Source organism: Lissotriton vulgaris, chromosome 12 (assembly GCF_964263255.1).
Source record: "Lissotriton vulgaris chromosome 12, aLisVul1.2, whole genome shotgun sequence".
Classification (NCBI taxonomy): domain Eukaryota; kingdom Metazoa; phylum Chordata; class Amphibia; order Caudata; family Salamandridae; genus Lissotriton; species Lissotriton vulgaris.
The window spans coordinates 802,431,043-802,452,917 of record NC_141700.1 but is presented as its reverse complement, the minus strand read 5'-3'; the positions used below and the strand labels follow the sequence as shown (position 1 = coordinate 802,452,917).

At 47.8% G+C, this 21,875-nt stretch overlaps 1 protein-coding gene across 6 annotated transcripts in view; it reads right to left on the bottom strand.

Moving 5' to 3' along the window:
* Window positions 1–21,875, bottom strand: part of MINK1 (misshapen like kinase 1) — a 675,548-nt gene that overhangs the window by 198,870 nt on the left and 454,803 nt on the right. For 2 of the 6 annotated variants that reach the window (XM_086946234.1, XM_086946233.1), the window contains 2 exons: window positions 14,063–14,242; window positions 7,721–7,945 (listed from right to left, as the gene is read on the bottom strand). The exons of 2 other annotated variants lie outside the window; for them this stretch is intronic. In XM_086946234.1, the coding sequence (XP_086802360.1) occupies window positions 7,721–7,945; window positions 14,063–14,242 (405 nt within the window). The remainder of the gene's footprint in view (window positions 1–7,720; window positions 7,946–14,062; window positions 14,243–21,875) is intronic. 2 more of the 6 variants (XM_086946236.1, XM_086946235.1) reach the window with 1 other exon arrangement.

Below are 21,875 nucleotides of genomic sequence, written 5' to 3'. Positions count from 1 at the left end.
ACAGGGTTCATGACCTCACCCCGCCCTGTTTGTTGCAGTTCATAAACATCTGGAACTGCCTTCCTTTGATTGATGGAAGGAAGACTTTCAATGGCAAACTAATAGCTCTCCACTCCAAAAGGTTGATGTGGAGCTGAAACTCTGCCAGAGACCAGAATTCTATGATCTCCAGCTTTCCCAGATGGCGGCCCCCACCTAGGAGTGTCGCATCGGTCACCACTGCTGTCTCTGGCTGAGAAAGGGAGAGGGGTCTGCTGCTGCAGATCTTTTCAGTTCCCTCCGATATCGGGACCAGGTGGGAAAGATTCCCCTGATTCTGGGGCCACTGGGACTTCAGGTCCCACTGCAGAGCCTGCATATGCCCTTGAGGGTGTTGTACCAGCAGGGTGCAGGAGGCGATGAGACCCAGCAGCCTCAGAATCTGAATGAAATCCTGGATATCAGAATCATGGCCAGAGTATCCTGTATTTACATCTCTTGAGGATTGACACAGAACTGCACTGTGTACAGAATGGATCAGACGAAAGGAAGCATCTGATTGGGAGTCAGATGTGACTTTGGCCTGTTGATAGCGAAACACAGGGAATGCAGAGTGTTGGCCGTAGTCTGGAGGTGGCAATGACCGCCTGGGGTGAGCCCACCTTCAAGAGCTGCAACCACTGGCAGCACTTTCATCCACCAAGGGGCACTGGTGAGGCCAAAGGCGAGCACAGTAAAATGGAAATGCTCGCCGGCCACCGTGAACGCTCTGGGTCGGCAGGCAGGGATGCGGAAATAAACGTCCTGAAGGTCCAGGTCCACTATCTAGTCTCCAGGGCAGACAGAGCCTGAATCAACGGGAGGTTCCTGAATTTTTCTTTTTTCAGGAAGGCGTTGACCGGGCGCATATGTAGTATAGGACGGAGGCCTCCTTCGGCACCAGAAAGTAGTGGATATAACTACTCCCTGCTTCGGGTGTGGGCCAGTCTTGATGGCTCCTTTGGACAAAAGAGCCTGAACTTCTCGATGAAGTAAGGTGAGTCGGTCCTCTGTAAGATGATCTTGAGAACATGGGAGGGGCTGGGGTGTTTCTAAAAACAGTAGGGCACCTTCTGCACAATCTTATGCACCCACATGTTGGATGTAATCACCAACCATTGAGGGAGGTGGTGCCAGACTCTGCCTCCAGTGGGATGGCTGTGCGGGATGGAGGGAGCACTAAAGGGGTGTGGAGGTGCAGCAGTCGGAGAGGCAGGGGATGAGGCAGCATGCTGGGACTGGCTACTGCATCCTCTCCAGTCGTCAAAAGGACTAGGCAGGCTGCTGGACAGGGTACATCTGGTACTCAGGGGCCCATGGTTTCCCCTCCCATATCCGCATTAGAGGCAAAAGGACTGCTGTTGCGGCTGAGTCAAGAAAGAAAGGCCAAGGGATCTGGCTGTGGCCCTACTTTCGCAAATGCACTCGAGCGCCCCATCAGACTTGTCACCAAATAGGAAGGAGCCACGGATGGGCCTACCAGTCAGTGAAGACTGGACATCCCCCAAGATCCCAGTGGACCGTAACTAGGTGTGATGATGCAGCACCACTGTAGAAGCCATAGTTCTACCCAGGGAGTCTGTGGTGTCCAGTACGCACCTGATGGCGACCTTCACCGCATCCCTGTCGTCCACCAAAGCTTGATTGAGGATGGCGCAGCTTTCCTCTGGCAGCATGGGAAGCAGCTGCGCAACCAAATTTAGGAAAGCTTGCTAATATCAGCCCAAGAGGCTGCGGTGTTCCCCAACTGCAGGGCAAGCATGTTGCCTCTTAGATTCCCGATCCGGAGGTGCAGTAGGGAACGCGCATGTGCTGATCTTCCCTGTTGAGGCCTGCTCCACGAGGCATTCAGGCGAGGGGTGCTGGGAGAGGAAGGCTGGGTCTCCCAAGGCGGGAGGATGCAGACGGGCAATCATTCACTGAACAGGAGCTCGTGCGCAAGGTTTCGTCCAGGCTCCCAGGAGCATGTCAGTGAGAGCTTCATTAAAGGGAGGCATGGACTGAGACGAGCCTGCCCCAGGTTCAAGCACTTCTGTCAAGACATTGGTCTTGACCTTGATGATCAGCAGCTGGAGATCCAGAACGTATGTCATCATGTGCATCACAGTGGTAAAAGATGTGCCTTCATCCAAAACCTGGCCCAAAGAGGAAATCATGTCAGAGTCTAGGGAAGCATTCAGGCTACTGGCATCACCCAGCTCCTCATAGCTGGTGGCCTCAGGGTCCTTTAGGGGAACATACACCTAATCCTCTTTTCCCCCCATCAGGAGGGTAGGGCCTGTCAAGGGGTGGAAAGTCCTGGGAATGGTAAGGTCTGAATGTTGCTGGCATCTACATTGAGAGGTGCCGGGCGGCACTGGGTCTTCGACGAGGATAATAATCGGCTCATTGTCAAGCAGCGTTGAGGATGGTGCCAGTAGGGACGAAGCTAGGGTGGATGGAGCCATACTTGTAGCATCAATCTGGATCCAGAGGACCAGGCTAGTGTTGAGCTCAAACCTGCGGACGGTAACCTCCCAACTCTGCGTGCCTGAAGGCGCTCCTGAGGGAGTCAGTGGACCAAAGATGGCATCACAACATTCTTTAAGTTGGAAGGGTGTTGCTCCGGTGCCTGAAACTCAGGATAGTACTTTATGGGCTCAGACCCTTGCTCCGCAGGTGGAGTGCGAGGGCTGGGCCTAGAAGCGCAAGGTCAGGAAGGTGAAGCCAAAGAGCGCTTCAGCTTCTTCATCTTGTGCTCTCTGGACATAGCAGACTTCAATAAGGAGTTATTGGAGCGGGAAGACAATTGTCTGCAGGAAGGCCCCAAGAGCTTCCACAAAAACAAGAAAAGGAGCAGCATGGAGCCTTCTTCTGCGGTGCCGCCAGGAGCTTCATCGTCTGTTTGCAAATTGTCTTTAGATGTATTGACTTCAACTCGTGACCTAACCTCAGACATCAGAGACAAAGCAAATGGGAATCGGATTCAGACATCTGTGGCAGTCCCTGCAAGGCTTAAACCCTGAGGATTTTGCAGTGGACATGATGTCCTAGCACACTGGGAGTAAAGCTAAAAAATGTAGACAAACAGTTGAAAAAATGTGGTCAAAAATGACATAAGTAGCTCTCTGGATCCACGCTGTTGACTGGGAAAGAAAGCAACTGATGTCAGCATGCAAAGGGGGTGCCTTTATAGACACAGCAACATCACTTCAGACGTACAAAGCGTCAGTGCGGAGCCAACAACGCCACCTACCAACGAGAAGATTCTCCAGATCTACTTTGACGCCTGGAGAATATTCTCAGGTGAGGAATCTGCGGTCTCTATCAGAACACATTCCTTCTGGTCGTTGAGCTCCCATTAGTGGCAGTCTTTTGTGGTGCGTCTGAGCAGGTCAGCTGTTTTGCTCATATTGAGATCTGGTGACATACAGCCCAATGCCACAGATGCCGAGCTTACAGTACCTGTGATCTTGTACTTCCCTGCCTGTGGATGTAAAACTTGAAGGTTGTGCTGTCTATATCAAGACTGATGAGTGACAAACGGTGGGCAGGAAAGCTTGAAGGCCTTTTCTGATGGCTCATAGTTCCAAGACACTGATGCGAAGGCCTGCCTCTTGGCTGGGCCACAGCACTCTTGCTGTCAGCTCCTGGAGGCGTGCTCCCCATCCCTCATGGATGCATCCATGGTTCTTACAAAACTAACAGGGGTTGTAGGAATGGAAGAACATTCCTCGTCACCAAAGTGACGTGGATTTGGGTGACGAAAGAACTTTATATTTGTGCTCATTCGCATTCTCAACTGGCAGAGGGAGAGAAGGCGGCTGCAGACTGCCCAGCAGTCGTTCTAGTAAATGATCTCTGATAGTTGGTTATTTCTGAATCTGATTTGTTAAAAGGCTTGCCAGGTTCCACAGCTCGAAGCTGTTGAGGACCACATCTGCTGCTCGATGGTGCAGGGTTGATCCAGACACAGACTGTGTTCAGAGTAAGGCCCAATGGGTGGGATAGTTCTAGACAGGCTATTTTTGATAAGTTAGTTTGTGGCTTCCAGAGAAACATACTTGAATAATCAGTTATCAAGCTATTAAAATTCCAGATTCAATAACTGCCGAAGAAGCGCTGCTACTTGTGCTTTACATTTCAATATCCTCAGAGCCGACATAAGGAAAAAAGAAAACACTTTGAATTGATAACAGCAACTGGCCTCATCCAATCGCAGGTATTCCTGACATTTGGAATCCAGGAAGATGTGTGGCAGCGTGCTCCAGTCTTCTGGAAGTCCTTACTATCTGCATAGGAAGTGCAGTGATGCCAGCTGCTGGTGACTCCACCAGTGGAGGCAGGTCTGTCACTAGAACTTTGCTTCATGCGGTTCCCTTCAGAGTCTCCCGACCTGGAGCACCTTCGCCTCAAAGGTGTTTGCCTAGTGATGCTCCTCATTGGATACATCAGCCTAGAGTTACGCTGGTGGCGAGTGTGGTGAATAATCAGACGCTCGGGCAGAGGTGCTGCTGGTGACGCTGGTGCCACCTCTGCTGCGGCATCTCTGGTGGAGGAGGATTCAAGGGATGGTGTGGGGGGAATAATCTGCCATCATGTGTTTGAGATTTTAAGGATCAGCGGGCACTTGCAAATCATTGGTGGTTCAGAGATTATGGATTCTCTTCCTCTTAAGGATTATAGTGAGGGCCGAATGGGCGCGGTTTGCTGCCAATTCTTCTTTCCGGGATTATAGGTAATACGATGACATTGTTGAGTCCGGATTACAGGGATGCTAATAAACTCTTTTTCAGCATCCTGGCATTGAACTTTGCGTTGTCGTGGACTGTACACAGTGCCAGAAGGATCCTCTGGATTAGACTCTTCTGCCCTTTAGCAGGAGGCTGGGATAGTACTTTGTCTGGGGAAGGGTGTTTTGGCGATATTGCTATAGGAAATCCTGCTCTAGATGTCTACGAGGCTGCAGCAATGGGATGGTCGTTTATGCTCGTCAGTAGAGCGGTCTTCCACACGGTTTTTGTTGATGAAACGCTCATAGGAAGCTGTTTGCCGCCAGTGTTGTCATCAACGAATTGGCACCAATGGGTACTGACAACGACATTGCGGACTTGCGTTTTATAGCAGGGGAGAACATAACCAATCATAGAGTTATCAACCTGCGCACTATTGATGATTTTACTGCTTTGGACAGAGGAGAAGTTGGTGGTGGCATAATCGACAACCTTCTATTCACAGATTGGTGCTCAGGTGAAGGAAAGGTAGGCCTATCCAATTTACTAAAGTGTTTTTTGAACATTTTTGCCTTTTGCACACAAGAGGGGGAGGCTTGTTTATTTGTCAACAATGTCTCTTTTTGTGCTTTAGAAGTCTACAAACAGCTTTCTGGATTTTCTTCTTTTGCACAAATGAGACTTTGTACAGACTCAAGACCTAATTTCTGAAAACACCTCATCACTCCTCGCTCTATGATCACTGAGGGTTTTTCTGTATATCTTACAGGCTTCTGGTTTATGCTCTTGGTAAAAGCAGGAGGATCATCAGTGTAAACCCTCATCTGGCCACAAGCCTCAGGGGCTTTCAGAGGATTCTATTTCAAGAGTCCATGCTTAAAAGTATGTATGTATCATATATTCTTCCTACTCACCTGTACACCTGCACATCCAAAATTTAAAGGAGAGTTTAACATGAAGTTTTTGAAGTGAAAGAATGGCTCATCTAACTGAAGATGGAGCAAAGATCTGGGACTCCCTTTCTTCAAAAGAAATAACAGAAATCTGAGGTCAGATGCCGTTTGTTAGGGTAGGAATTCAGAATTCAGGGAACTCTCGCCTCTCTGGCTGGACTTCAGGTCTTTTTCAAAGAGGTGATTGTGGTACTAAAGTGACGCTGCTTTCAGGTGAGTTATGTCCCATGTTGCTATTTTACGTTCTCCGTGGGACTCCCACTTCGATGCTGGGGAATGATTCAAGGATGTGAATCTTTGAAAGATCCCAAGCTGCAGAAGACAAACATTTCGGCATACCTTAGCGGGCCTTACAAAAATAGCTTGGCCTCCCTTTCCCTTATGGCTTTTGGACACACTAAGGCACAGGAGTGGCAGGCCAAAGGGTATGTCATATGGATACATCAAGGACTTTTAACGGCAGCTACGACTGGGTTCAAATACAACATTAACAGTAGGAGACATCCAACCTAGTCACTATAGAAAAGCAGAAGCAAAGGTCTGGCCCTGTCAGTGAAGCGTGGAAAAAAAGGAAGTGACACCACTGTGCCAGTTGGAGCTTTATATGCTTCGATGTTGTCACATTAAGTGCAGGCGGACAAGCATCTGAGGCCAAATAGTACCGGCTGCAGATGCTGTAGAGCAGTCGCAGGAGAAAAAAGTTCAAAAAACAGTTTTGCACGCGGAGAATATTCATAAAATGAGTAATCTGTGGGAAGATATTTACGTCAGTGTAGGGAGTAATCCAGAAGGAGACTTGAGCACTTTATAAAACTCCTAAACCATTCCTCCTGTGATGGAACCATTGCTATTGTCAATCACTCAAAATGGGGCACAAGGGACATAACTCTAGGCCTCGGTTGAAGTGACTGAAGAAGTGGAAGCTGGCCTCTTCAAATAGCACAGTTTAAAAATCCTCTGTGGCACTGAAGGATGTTGAGCTTATCGTTTGCCGCACAGTACAAAAAAGCCACAATTCACTATCTGGGCCATCAAAGATCTAACTTAAAATGCATCATTTCTTTGGAACCAGACACCAAGATAGTGTCAAGTCAGAACCCCCCAAGTTGTTGAATGACTCAAATGACTCTGCTGACCTCAGGAAAGCCAGAGTGAAAGCGGGGGAGAGAAGACAAGAAACTCCCAATGCTGTGCTAAGTCAGCGGCTTATGGGAGTGTTGACTAGGGTTTAACTTGAAAACAGGATCATTGCAAGCTTGAGAGAAGGCAACGCTAATCAATTGACTGCTTCACTCTACGCTCAATAAAGATGTCCTCCACTGTAAGTAAGATTTGGATTGCTGTTTTCTATTTGTCGCACAAAGTGCTGAACAACTTTAACTTACAAATAAATTTCTGGGATACAGTCTGCTTCGTGAAATTTGTAAGATGAAGTATGTGGGTGTCTGAAAGAAGCTCTTGATACAGATTGTGCTTACTTAAAACTAAGGCAGCAACTCTCAGTATTTATGACGGAGCACAGCAGAAGAACCGCAAACAGTACGCTACACATATCTAGGGATTAGAGTCGAAAATGAAAAAGAAATAGCAGGAAATTACCGTAGGGAAAACGTACCATTCCCGATATTCGGCCAGAAGATCCGAGACAAGTGAAAGGTGAGAGCTGACCCACTCCAGCATAGCAGCTCAGGTCAGTTCTGGTTGACATTGGTGCTGTGCAGTGTCTTTCGGCTCACCCATGCAACTGGGACTGATATCAGAATATTCCAAGGCAAGGTCTCAATTCAGGTGGCATTGAAATTCAGCAACAATAATAAATAATTACAATGTGTAGACTACAGTGCAAGAGTGCACCAGTAATGCCTCCTGTTTGTGACTCGTCATTGAAGAGAACAGATTTGAGTTGTGTCGCCCAACACCTGATTGCGATGCACCCAACTTCGAAGGAGGCTGCTTGAGAATACAGGCAGTGCAAGATGATTCTAGAAGTTTCAGAAGCCACACAACCACCACCAGCACCGCCCTCTGTTAGGTTACCTTCGGTGGGACCTCTGCCTCCATCCTGACCCAGGGTCCTCTTTCCTCTCTCTTCCCAGGACGGGTGGGCTCTGAATTCTGCTGGATCGATTCCCCTCGTGGCAACGGGACGGATTCATTCTCTGAGAATGAGATCCCGCTCTTAGCTGGCTGATCCTGCATTGACTGCGACCTTGGCACGGGCACTGCATATGGTTTTAACGGGACACGATGGGCTACATGGCTCTGTGAAAATGTGTATGCAATAGTCGATGAATTTTCACAATTAATAATACAGCACATATTTTAAATCATTGTTCCCCCAACTTAAAGTCCAATTTCTTTTAGTCCTCCCATTTTCTTAAAATTTGGTTTGTTTTAACAAAAACCATGTAGCAAGAGACGATGATGGGGCTCCAAGGTCACAATTCCCATTATTTGTGCTGCTGTGTTGGGGTACACCAGCTCAGACACACCAGAGGGTGTGTTGCAGCGCCACAAAGAATGGGACTTGCGACTGTTCAAGGAGAAAGGAAAACAAAGAAAGGATTATGTTACTTAACCAGTAAGCATCTGTTCTTGGCATGTAGAGCTGTAGAGTCACACGCTTTGCATACTCATGCCATCTAGTGTTGGATTTGGATGTTTGCAAGTTGTTTATCTTCGAAGAAGGCCAGTCACAAGCTAAGGTGACTCCTTCTTTCGGTGACATTAGGCTGGGCATCATTGTTTTCCCACAAGAGGGTGAGAATGGAGTAAGTGAGTGTTGTACAGAGATGTCCATGCGTGTGCCCTGGGAGGTGGGATGGCGCATGTGAATCTACAGCTATACATGCCAAGAACAGATGCTTACTGAGTAAGTAACATAATCCGTTCAAGGCATGTGAGCTGTAGATACACATGCTTTCTATAGACTATAGAGCAGTATTCTCCCAAAGCGGTGGCGAACAGGTAGGTGTTGCAGTTGTTTGAAAAAGTGTCTTTAGCAGTGCCTGCCCTACATTGGCTTGTTAACATGCTGACACAACCTAACAGTAGTATTTGGTAAATGTGTGAGGTGTGGACCACGTCAATGCTCCTATTTTACGAGTGGAATGTGCTCAGGGGGTTTGGACAAAGTTCTTTTAGCTTTAGCATCGCTGGTCGGAATGCATTTAACAATCCATCTTTCCAAACCAGATTTAGAGATAAGAGTGTCTTTGTGATGTGCAGCAAATGCAACAAACAGTTATTTTGTTTAAAAAAATCCTTTGTTCTTTTAATATAATACAATAAAGCTATTCAGACATCAAAGAGTAGGAAGAGCTCCCTCTGCTACAGAATCAGGTTGAGGAAGGAACACAGGTAACTCAGCTGACGGGTTGATATGAAAAGCAGAAACCACTTTGGGGAGGAATTTTGGGTTAGTGCGAAGTACTCTGTCTTTATGAAGCTGAAAGAAGGGTTCTTCGAAGGTTAATGCTTGTAGCTCACCAACTCTCCTTAATAAAGAGATCGCAATGAGGAAAGCAACTTTCCATGAAAGTAACTGATGCCGACAGTTGTGTAATGACTCAAAAGTTGGACCCATGAGCCGTGTAAGCAAAATGTTCTGATTCTGATCTGGTGTAGGAGGTACCCTGGGTGGTATTACTCATTTAAGGCCCTCCACAGAGGCTTTCAGTAATGGAACTTTGAACAAAGATAGATGTTGTCTGCTTTGCAAATATGCTGCTACTGTCACAAGATGCGATCGATTGGAAGTGTAGGCTAGACCGGCACGCTGTAAATGCAGAAGGTAATAAATGATATTTCGAGTAGAGGCATCTAGTGGGTTAATATCGTTGTACAATATATAACAAATCTTTTCCAGTTTGCTGCATAACATGCTCCGATAGGAGGTTTTCTTTCTTCCTTAAGAATAGTCATACAAACTGGTGGCAAGTTAAGATTTATTTATTTATTTTTAAAATTTATAAAGCGCATAATATGCGCGTGGGCGTCTTGGCGCTATGAAGCCAAAATATGACTTCAGGGGCCAAATCGCTAGATTGAGCTCCTTGGGGTTTGGGTGTCTGACTTCTCCTTGGTTCTTCGTGAGAAGACAAAAAATGAGATGCCACTTTTGATGTGGAACTACCGACAGTTCTAAGAGTGTTGTGAACCACGGCTGACGAGACCATTTGGGGGCCACTAGAATCAATGTGAGGGATGTTTGCCTAAGCTTCCGAACCAGAAATGGAAGGAGCGGGAGAGGCGGAGAGCGTAGACAAATATCCCTGACCAATTCATCCATAGGGCCTTGCCTTTGGCTAGAGAGTTTGGCAACCTGGAGGCGAAGTTTGGGCATGTTGAATTGTCCACTGTGGCGAACAGATCTATTCGTGGGAATCCCCATTGTTGAAAGTATGGAAGGAGAACTTGGGGATGAAGTTCCCAATCATGTATTTGTTACCGACTTCTGCTGAGGCCTGCAATCTGATTGTACACCCCTGGGAGGTGCTCTGCCAGAAGATGGACTTTGTGATCAATTGCCCACGGCAAAATGGTCTGAGAGCGGCGTGACAGTAGAAGAGAATGTCTCCGCCCACCTTGCTTTTGTAGATAGTACATTGCTGTCATATTGTCCGTGCGGTCTAGGGAATCATTCCCTAGGACGTGAGACTGAAAAGCTTTTATTGCTAGATAAAAAGCTAGAAGCTCTAGATGGTTGATGTGAAGAGTTGTGTGCTTGTTGTCCAATAGACCTTGAATTGTCAAATTGAGAAGATGGTCACCCCGACCTGTGAGAGATGCGTCTGCTGTTAGTACGTGTTGTGTTGTGGATTAGGGTCGATGAAGCGATGCCTTTTTGGTGAGTTTTGTGTGTTCCACGATTGCAGAACGCGATGGGTGCGGCCGTTTACCAACACTAGATCTTGTAGTTGACCCTGTGATTGATTCCATCAACGTGCTAAGCATTCTTGTAGAGGACGCGTGTGCAACCTTCCATGAGGCACAATTGCAATGCATGATGCCATCATCCCTAGCAGTTGCATGAAAGTCCTGACTGCTAAGTATTGATTGGTCCGAACTGTAGTAGCAGAGTTTGAATATTGGATTAATGTATACCTTTTTCTGTTTCGGGTCCAATCTGTCCTTCATGACATCCAAGATCAGTTCCGGGGGATCTGGAAGATGTTCTTTTGTTTTTGTCACCGAAGGTCTCATGCTGAACCGGACTTGTCCTTTTTATCCTTTCAAGCAAAGGTTTCAGCTCTGAACCAGACTTGTATTTCAGAGCGGAATGTTTCAGATCCGAAGACTATCAGACTCGACTCAATTCCAAAGGCTGGACCGTTTGTTTCACATCTAGGCCTAAGGGTGGAATGTTGGAAACATCGTGTCAGTGCCGACCAAGGCCCGAAGGCAGAGGTGGTGCTGAATCCTTATGTTTAGTGGAAGAAAGTCTATGGGGTACAGGGGTTTTAGTATTCATGACCACCTTTCCCGCTGGAATTTCTTTGGACTCCAATTCAATCTCTAGGTCGGAATCCAATTCGGAGACCGAGAAGGCCTCCTCTTCTCCACAGCTGTCGCTTGTGTTTGGATTCATGTCCAAAGATATCCGGAGTATGTTGAGAGCTTTGGCGCTGCATTTCTGGTCGTCAAGCCTGACGATCTCCAAGAGTCTTTTTTGATCGGAACGACCAACAGGCTTCGCAATCTTTTTCCTTGTGCTCCAGTGAGAGGCACAAGTTGCAGACTTGGTGTAGATTGGTGCGAAGGTACTTGGAGTGGCACCGAGGACAGATATGAAACGGAGTCCGTTCCATTGGCAGAAGGCTGGACTGACGCGGCTAGGCCCGAAGGTCAGCCACGATGTTTTCGACCGAAGGAGAGAGACTTTCCCGGCCGAATGGATATTTGGAGAGAGGGAAACGCATACGATAACAATACAGTTGAGGGTTCAGAGGATTGTGCACTGAGGGGAACCTGAAGGACTGTTTAGACTGGAGCACAGCAATACATGTTCGAACCAGATGGTGGTAAAAAAGACAATCTAACAATGGAGTTGATGCCTATGCGCACTATCATGGAAAGGAAGAGTCACCTTACCCTGTGACTGGGAAAAACGTCTTAGAAGAAAAACAAATTGCAAACATCCGGGCCCAACACGAAATGGCAGGAGTATGCAAAGCATGAGTATCTACAGCACACATGCCTCGAAGATATACTCATGATTTGTTCAACAAATGCAAGGTAGGGAATTGTGAGGAGTGAAATATTTGCATGGATCGGAGCTACTAGAAATCACAACTATGGCCAGTAATGTTATCAAGTGCGAAGAAAACACACAGAACAAGCGTTCACATCTAGCTATACTTCTTTTTCAAGGCTAAAAAAACTCTACTAAGTACCACGGAACAGGAGCTATAAAGGGAGGTGGGCGTAGCACCTAAAGACCTCAAATCATGAGCATCGCTCTTAGTCTGTCCTGTTTTACAAACAGTGATTTCAAAAGGGATGCAATGGAATCTCAAATTCCAGAACCCAAAATGCTGTTTACTGACAGAAGGTGTATAACAATACTGGTCCAGTTAGCAACAATGTATTGGGACAAAAGGGTCATGATTACTCTGTTTTAATGTTCACAAACTCATGTGGCAGAAAACGCAGCAGAAAGTAACTGTCAACCCAATGCATTCATCCCAAGAACACAAACTGACGGAGTCTGAAATAAAAGAACGACACCACATACGGAAATCTGAGGATAGCACTGCAGCTAGAGTTCTATTTTGGGATAAGAGAGTAGCTTTTGTACAACTTTAAGCAGATGGTAGTGGTAACACAACTACTGCTGCTATGCACAGGTAACAATGTTAAATGTGAACAATGCACAGAAATGACCATGTGCAACAGATGCGCAATGCATGGACTTCCCAGTGATGAGGCTCAACACGCCAGCAGGTGAGATGTGCCAACAGAAAGAGGGAGGGGGGGTCTAAAATGGAGTCTTTGAATGCGATGTAAGTCGACGCTACTCTTAAACATACTTTTCAAAATCACCATCACAGGAGCACCTGACTAGTGATTATCAACAAGACCCTTATTACATGCGCTGCTCCACATGTAGACGTTTGGCCAAGGATACACATTTATTTTTAGATAATTAATTAGGGTAAATGTTATGTGGTCCAATCAGTACGATGCAGCATTAGACCATCCTGAACATACTATGGGAAAAATAAGTATTATTTAGATGCTCATGTGTTCGATGTCAAAGGGTGCGCTTGCTGATATTCAGAGCTGATTAGCTATTAGAGCCACTTGCTTAGCGTCTACACTACGAGTGTCGCTGAGCGAGGTAACCTATTACCGGTGAATGAGGGTGTCATAAAATCCCCGCTACTGGTGCTAACATCAACACTTATCATAACCTTAATAATATGCTAATGTTCATAAAGACTTAGCAAAACAGACATCACCATGAAGCAAGAAGGTTTATTTACTATATCAAAGACTCGCGTCCATGCTCAGAGAGGCGCTAGGAGCAAAGAAATAAGAATGAAAAACATGCATAAGAACAAAAAACAACAAGACAAGTCATGTCTAAGCCAAAAAACTGTTCCACTCGAGCTAAACAGTACAGCATAGGACTCACTAAGACAGCTCTTTCAGTACAAACAGTTCAACAGTCACCAAGCGCGTAGCATCCGCTACCCCAGCAAGGTCAGAATTAGTCCAAACACAGCAAACTCCTGTGAGACAGTAATGACCCCTCAAAACCATAGTGCACTGGAGCCACAGAATGTAAGTCATCACCGTTAGACTCTCATGTAGAGCTGTGGACAGTGGGAATGCTTGCAACTGGAGGATATTAAGAGGCAGGCTCTGCTGACAAGAAATAGAGTATCTGTATTAACATCAGAGCTAAATGTTGGGCCTATACTGAAAGGAGCATGGGAGTCTGAAGCTCAATACACACACATATTCAGGTCTACTTAAAAAAAGTAAAGAAAAAATTCAAGAAAACAGTTCAGAGTTGAAGCCCTAATTATTCTGTGTGCTTTCCTCCACTGTGATCATTACCGTGGAGACACTGCTCTGCGCTAGTGAGAGAGGTATCTTTCAGGTGTATGAAGCATCCACATATGGTAAAGAAAATAACGAAAAATGAACATAAAAGAAGCGAAGCAGCAAGGGCACATGGGGATGACATGCAACGGGTCGGCACAGGACACTGGTGGGAAAAGGCACAGACAAAGGGAAGAACCGTGCGGTCATTCACAGTGCAGTGGATCACCAAGCTGTGGACCTGGCTCACACTTTCCTTAAAGAGAAGGCAGCTCCAGGTGGAGGCAAGAGAGTCCCGGAGCCACCGGGCACATGAAGCCTGCTTACCTTATGCTGCCCTTCCTGAGGTTCCACAGGGCGCTGCATAGGGGGCGTCTGGGAGTCCGGTACTGAATTCAGAGAGATCGACTCCACGCGGGACTGCAACGAAGGGTCCGACTTGTTGGAAGCCACCTTGTTTTTGGCAAGGGGCGAGTTTTGCTTATTCATCCTCGACCGTTCTTCTACCTATAGCAGTAACAATTAGTCCATTACATATACAAAACAATCTTTGTCTGCGCTCCTCAAGTCAGTTTTATCTTCTGCCTCCAATTCGTAAACTGGACCAAGCCATAACCCTCTGGCTACATGACCACAGGCTCAAAAAATAGATTTGCGAAAGATAGGGCAGCAAAGACAAGTTTCTTACCTGTAACACCTGCTCTATAACTTTAGCATCACCTCCAGATCCAACAGGCCCATGGTTTCTAATCACAGAAAAGATCTATCCAGGGTCAGGCGTTCTCGTAGAAGGGGCAGGGGAAAGGGGCATTATAGGCATCTGCTAAACAGCAGCTGGAGATGAGATGCTGATAGAGGGAACAGTTTTATAATGCGCTCCAGGATCCTTCAGTTTGTTATCAGAACTATGAACTCATTCAAGTCTGGAAATATCTCATCCTGAAGAGCTTTTGTCCCCCTGGACACAGAGGAGGAACCATGCTAATAATGAAAAGCATTTTTCTAAATTGTCACTGTGCCACACTCCGCCTCTCAAGTATCCTTTTTATCATGTAGTTCGGAAACAAGAAAACTGCCTACTGGGCAGATAGACCACTGAGAAAAATAAACATCTTTGAAGTGTCGTTATGCTTTACTTGACGAACCTGCTACATTTGGTACAGGAAAAATACCAGACTCTTCCACATGAGCTGAGACACCAAGTTAACTAAAGCAGCGAGAAAGTACTTGGTAAATATATAACCAGTTCAATAGAATCAAAAAATGGGAAAGCAGCCGGGTTATAGAGAACTGCACTACCTAGGTCAGTCTCGTGATATGTAGATACTGCTCCCCTCCAATGACGAGCTGCTCTTTGATCACAAATAGAAACATGCACAGAAGGCAGATGAGAGGCAATATAAATTGATAGCAAGTAAAACGAAACAACGTATACAGGTCGAAAAACAATCAATAGTCATAGCTCCCAACCCTCACAATGTTTCTACGCCAGTCTCGCGCAGCTCCCGCCACAGATTTAGAGGAGGCAGTGGCCAACCTTGACCACTGGATTGGTCAGGGGGTTAGGGCTAGCTCCAAATCTAATAAGGGCTGCTCTCGGTGTTCTGTTTTCTCTCAGCCTTGGTACTCCCCCAAGCTCAGGGACCTGAAACAAGGGTGTAAGAGTTTGGAGCTCTGCTGGCGCCGTAACTACTGCATGACAGCTAAGGCTGTCTTGCGATTAGCTCAGAGGGAGTACCACATGGCCATTAAAACAGCTAAGAGCGAGTATTTTGCTGGGAGGATTGCGTTGGCCCGGAACAACAACAAGGAGATGTTTGCTATTGTCCGAAGCTTTCTATCCCCTTGTGCTGAACAAAGTGCGCTACCTATATCGTCCGAATGGTGTGAGGAGCTATCGGCCTTTTTTGCAGACAAGATTCTCAAGATCCAGGAGAATATTGGCCCTCCCTCCGGATACGGGGAAACCCCTTCCCCGGGGTCTTCCCCGAACCTGCCTGCGATCTCCGCCCAGTTCATCTCATTCCGCCCCACCTCTGAGACAGATATTTCAGCCATTCTGGGGTCTCTTAAGTCGGGCTCTCTGGCGGACCCCTGTCCGGCACGAGTCCTAGCAGGTGTAGCAGAGGCAGTCTGCCCAGCAGTTGTGGCCTTGGTTAATTCTTCCCTTCTGAAGGCCTATGTACCCGCCCAATGGAAGCGGGCTAAATTACTACCCATCCTGAAAAAACCTTCATTGGACCCCCTACTTCTGGCCAATTATCGGCCTATCTCACTTCTGCCAGCACTGGCCAAAGTCTGTGAGAAGGTGGCTCTAGGCAACTGAAGACGTTTGTGGAAACATCCGGGGCACTCCACCCACCTCAGTCAGGCTTCAGAGCTGCCTACAGCACTGAGACTGCTCTGGTGGAGGTATTGGAGGCGATCAGAGAGTGTCTTGATGGGGGCGGCAGGGCGGCCCTGGTGCTACTTGACCTCTCTGCCGCCTTCGATACGGTTCTACACCAGCGGCTCTTGGCCAGGCTCTCTGCAATTGGGATCTCGGGCTCGGTTTGGGACTGGGTTAAATCCTATTTTGGACTCCCGCACGCAGCAGGTCTTCATGTGCTCCTGTACCTCCTCGGTCAGAAGCCTGACCACTGGGGTTCCGCAAGGCTCCACTCGGAGTCCTCTGCTATTTAATGTCTACTTAACACCATTGATGTATCTCGCTGAGGAACTCGGCGCGAAAGTAATGGCGTATGCTGATGATACACAGCTGCTTTTTACTTGGGGGAGCAGGGATCTGAACACTCATGGCACAGACGTGCCTCACCTCTGTTTTTCATTGGATGGCCCAAGCCTCTCTCAAATGCAATGAGGATAAGTCGGAGGTCCTCCTATTCGGCCAGTTCCCTGCAGATTTCAGACACCACCTGTGGCTGCCCAACCACCCTAGGCCTCAGTCCGAGGGCGGGCCTGCAAAAAATCTGGGGGTCTGGTTCAGCGAGGACCTCCGATTTAGTGATCATGTAAAGAAACTGTCGGGAGTCTGTTTTGGTACCCTCAAAACACTCAGTAAAATTTTCCCCTTTTTCCTGCGAGTAGCCAAAGAGACGATTACCCGGGCCCTGATCTTGTCCAGGCTGGACTACGCCAACGCTCTGTATACTGGTTTGCCTGGCTATTTGTTGCACAGGCTCCAGATTATTCAGAAGGCGGCAGCCAGGCTCCTTTTTAATGCCTCTAGGACATCTAGCGCGCGCCAATACCTCCGGGAACTGCACTGGCTGCCGGCGGCTCAGCGGGTGCAATTCAAAGCCATCACTCTGGCTCACCATTCGGGCTGGCTCCCACCTATCTGAGGAAACGTTTCTCTTTTTATGTGCCAAATCGCCTTTTGCGTTTGGCTTCTCACCGCCGGATGATTATTCCTCGCTTTCGAGTGCATTTGGGGGGCCAGTCGCTGGCTGTCAAAGCTGCGGAAGCTTGGAATGCGCTTCCTTCTGCCCTTCAACTTATTCATGAGTTCCAACCCTTTAAAAAGCACTTAAAAACACACCTGTTCAGGAAGTCAAACTAATATGTCTCTCGCCCTACCCCAGCTCTCTATCGAGCCAGGACACTCTAGAGTAACAGTGCGCGCTACAAATTCAGTATAACATATAACATAGGTCAAGGTCTTTGTGTGTCTTTATTTCAAATGCGCTTGATTCACTTTTTTTGGGAAACAGCCAATGCATTTCGCCCAAACAAGGGCTTCTTCAGGGCAATCGATGATGTTGTATATGTTTAGCCAGGGTAATTGGCATCTATAGAACGTGGTCGGCGTGGTAGGTCCATTGAGGGAAGTGGGTAGAAAGTGAAGAGGCCTCTGGCCCAGAGCACCGCCTGTGTGTCCAAGTTTGTGAGTCCCCAGGCTACTTGGTAGAGTCAAATGGCCAAAGTGTCTTCAGTTGAACGGTTAATTTGTGTGGAGATTACAGTGTAGCAGTGATGCGACCCTTGTCGGGATAACGTCCTATACTCAGCGCGATGAGAACCGATCGATTAACGTGAAGAAGCCCTTGTTTGGCCGAAACGTGTTGACTGTTTCCAAAAACACGTGAATCAAGCGCACTTGAAATAAAGACACACAAAGACTTCAACCTACGACTATTGATTGTATTTCGACCTGTATACATAGTTTAGTTTTACTTGTTCAATTTATATTGCCTCTCATCTACCTTCTGTGCATATAACGAGTTCAATGTCTTCTGTCAAAGTGACAGATGCTAATCATGGCCTGATGGATGAGACCCTCGCTGCTGCATTGTTCTAAGGCAGTACTTGTAACCTCAGAAAGTCCAGAAGAACAGAAAGTTGGAATATTAACTTTACAAATCGGCAGTCCCACCATCATGTGTTGAGACTGTGCAGCCAGGGAGTCATGACACAAGAGCAGAGGCATTCTGTTGATGCTCCCACCATCATGTGTTGAGACTGTGCAGCCAGGGAGTCATGACACAAGAGCAGAGACATTCTGTTGATGCTCCCACCATCATGTGTTGATACTGTGCAGCCAGGGAGTCATGACACAAGAGCAGAGGCATTCTGTTGATGCTCCCACCATCATGTGTTGAGACTGTGCAGCCAGGGAGTCATGAGACAAGAGCATAGGCATTCTGTTGATGCTCCCACCATCATGTGTTGAGACTGTGCAGCCAGGGAGTCATGACACAAGAGCAGAGACATTCTGTTGATGCTCCCACCATCATGTGTTGATACTGTGCAGCCAGGGAGTCATGACACAAGAGCAGAGGCATTCTGTTGATGCTCCCACCATCATGTGTTGAGACTGTGCAGCCAGGGAGTCATGACACAAGAGCATAGGCATTCTGTTGATGCTCCCACCATCATGTGTTGAGACTGTGCAGCCAGGGAGTCATGACACAAGAGCAGAGACATTCTGTTGATGCTCCCACCATCATGTGTTGAGACTGTGCAGCCAGGGAGTCATGAGACAAGAGCATAGGCATTCTGTTGATGCTCCCACCATCATGTGTTGAGACTGTGCAGCCAGGGAGTCATGACACAAGAGCAGAGACATTCTGTTGATGCTCCCACCATCATGTGTTGATACTGTGCAGCCAGGGAGTCATGACACAAGAGCAGAGGCATTCTGTTGATGCTCCCACCATCATGTGTTGAGACTGTGCAGCCAGGGAGTCATGACACAGGAGCAGAGGCATTCTGTTGATGCTCCCACCATCATGTGTTGAGACTGTGCAGCCAGGGAGTTATGACACAAGAGCAGAGGCATTCTGTTGATGCTCTCACCATCATGTGTTGAGACTGTGCGGTCAAGGAGTTATGACACAAGAGCAGAGGCATTCTGTTGATGCTCCTACCATCATGTGTTGAGACTGTGCAGCCAGGGAGTCATGACACAGGAGCAGAGGCATTCTGTTGATGCTCCTACCATCATGTGTTGAGACTGTGCGGTCAAGGAGTTGACACAAGAGCATGGCTGTGTTGTTGATGCAAGGGGATGTCTGATAGGAATGACACAGGAGGCCTCTCAACACGAACGCAGTGTCTTATTTTCATCAACTCATGATCATACAAAATTTCAAAACAAATGTCAACAAATGAAATCTTAGCAAGGTGTTCTTCCTCAAGGAAAGACCACATCAGTCTGCATCAATGGAGTCGCTTCACCTCAGTAGGAAAAGAAAATCTCCCTAAACTATCGCTGAACTGAAGAAATACATAGCTCAAGGAAAACGTATGGCCAGGGGGTGGGTATGTATTCCACGCGGTCATTCTCCCGCAGTGTAGCTTCCTTTCCTAGGTTTTAATTCAGTTTCTTGGTCAAAAGCTCTGAAAGAGTAAACTGATCTACATGGCATAGTTTACATAAATATAACTGCAGAGGTGAATTCTGGAATCAATTGTTATGAGAATAAGCAGAAATATCCCTCACTCAATCTCTCTGAGAATCTGAATCACAAAGTGGACTCATTTCTAAATCTTTTGACTCTGTGCCGTAAAGATGCTCGAGTTTTACTTGTGTGTCCGCGGGTGTCATGTGCTCTTCTGGTACTGACTGACATTATCGGTCACGAAGATCATTTATAGTACAATGGTGCTTCACGGATGAGCCTCTCTTAAGCGAAGCATCACACGAGGGAGGGAGCACCTGGTCCAATACAGCTCCTTCCTTGCAGTCTCGGATCTAGACAGGATTACAGCTCCCAGAGCGCACAAGGAGCGCGGATCATATGAGCTGCAGGGGCATGCTTGGGAAGACTGAAGCATCATCACCGGAGCCCCAGCCTCAGCCTCTCTCCGCCTGGCAGGGACAGTCCAATGCATGGCTAATCCTGGAGGGACAGGGGCGTTTGAAAGCTTCATTCCACGTTTCTTTTGTCTGCACCAGAATGAGATTTATTTAGGTATTCTTAGTTTTAAAACCACGAGAGGCCCTTCCAGTCCCCCCACCCTTCCCTGGTCACTGACAGAGCAGCACTGACCTGAAGACTGCTGCAACTCTTTCACCAAGCAATGGCTAAAAATGAACAAAAAGCCACCTCTCGCACAGATTCATGGCTGCCAAAAATAAATGAATGCGAGGCACATGCTGCTTGAGGTGTGGACACCAGCTGTCAGGTCCTTAGGTGTGCGACAAAATAAGCCTCATCTTTAGCTCAGTCTTGTGAGGCTGTTGCTGCGCAGGTATCACCCGCTCCATATACCTGCAACGTAACTGCATCAACAAAAATGTACACAACAGCCAGGACAGTGAAGCATTGCAGCCCCAAAGACAAGAGAAAGAATGTGATCTTAAAACCCTTCCAACTGCTTTCAATGTAATTTTCTTGACGCAATTTTGCAAAACACGTTTTTTTATGGTTCAGCCAGGTTGTTGCATATAGCATTCATAAGTATATAGTATTTCAATTAACAGACTTCATTGTGACTTGACATAGGAAAAGGCAGTTTGCCAGAGAAAGCAGCAGCTTGGCACGGTGCACCAATGGCATAGCAGCAGCTAGGCACAGTGCACCTGCGGCATGGCAGCAGCTAGGCACGGGCACCTGTGGCATGGCAGCAGCTAGGCACAGTGAACCAATGGCATAGCAGCAGCTAGGCACAGTGCACCTGTGGCATGGCAGCAGCTAGGCAAGGTGCACCTGTGGCACGGCAGCAGCTAGGCACAGTGCACCAATGGCGTAGCAGCAGCTAGGCACAGTGCACCTGTGGCATGGCAGCAGCTAGGCACAGTGCACCTGTGGCATGGCAGCAGCTAGGCACGGTTCACCTGTGGCATGGCAGCAGCTAGGCACGGTGCACCAATGGCATAGCAGCAGCTAGGCACAGTGCACCTGTGGCATGGCAGCCGCTAGGCACAGGGTCCCTGTGGCATGGCAGCAGCTAGGCACGGTTCACCTGTGGCATGGCAGCAGCTTTGCACAATGCACCGATGGCATGGCAGCAGCTTGGCATGGTGCACCACTGGCATGGCAGCAGCTAGACATGGTGCACCAGTGGCATAGCAACAGCTTGGCACGGTGCACCAGCGACATGGCAGCAGCTTGGCATGGTGCACCGGTGGCACGGCAGCAGCTTGGAACGGTGCGCCAGTGATGTAGCAGCAGCTTGGCACGGTGTACCAGTGGCGTGGCAGCAGCTTAGCACGGTACGCCACTGGCGTGGCAGCAGCTTGGCACGGTACACCAGTGGCGTGGCAGCAGATTGGCACGGTGCACCACTTGCGTGGCAGCAGCTTGGCACGGTGCACCAGTGGCGTGGCAGCAGCTTGGCACTGTACACCTGTGGCATGGCAGCAGCCTGGCACGGTGCACCAGTGGCATGGCAGCAGCTTGGCCTCTTTTACTCTGTACTGAGGGTTGGATTTTCCCCCTTGTTAATGACATATAGGATATGATTATTGGATCTAAAGAGGCTTGACTATATAGGAATGAAACCCATGCTCTAAGAACAGCCTTGTCGAGAGAGTGCGGCCATCAGTGAATCAGAGCTTCTGAGAACTTGAGTGAGGGTGTGAGTGCAGAGCCTCTGGGTGAAGCACACCACTCGCCCTCTCCTGTAAGGGACACTTCTACTCGCCCTCTCCTGTAAGGGACGCTTTTACTTGCCCTTTCCTGTAAGGGACGCA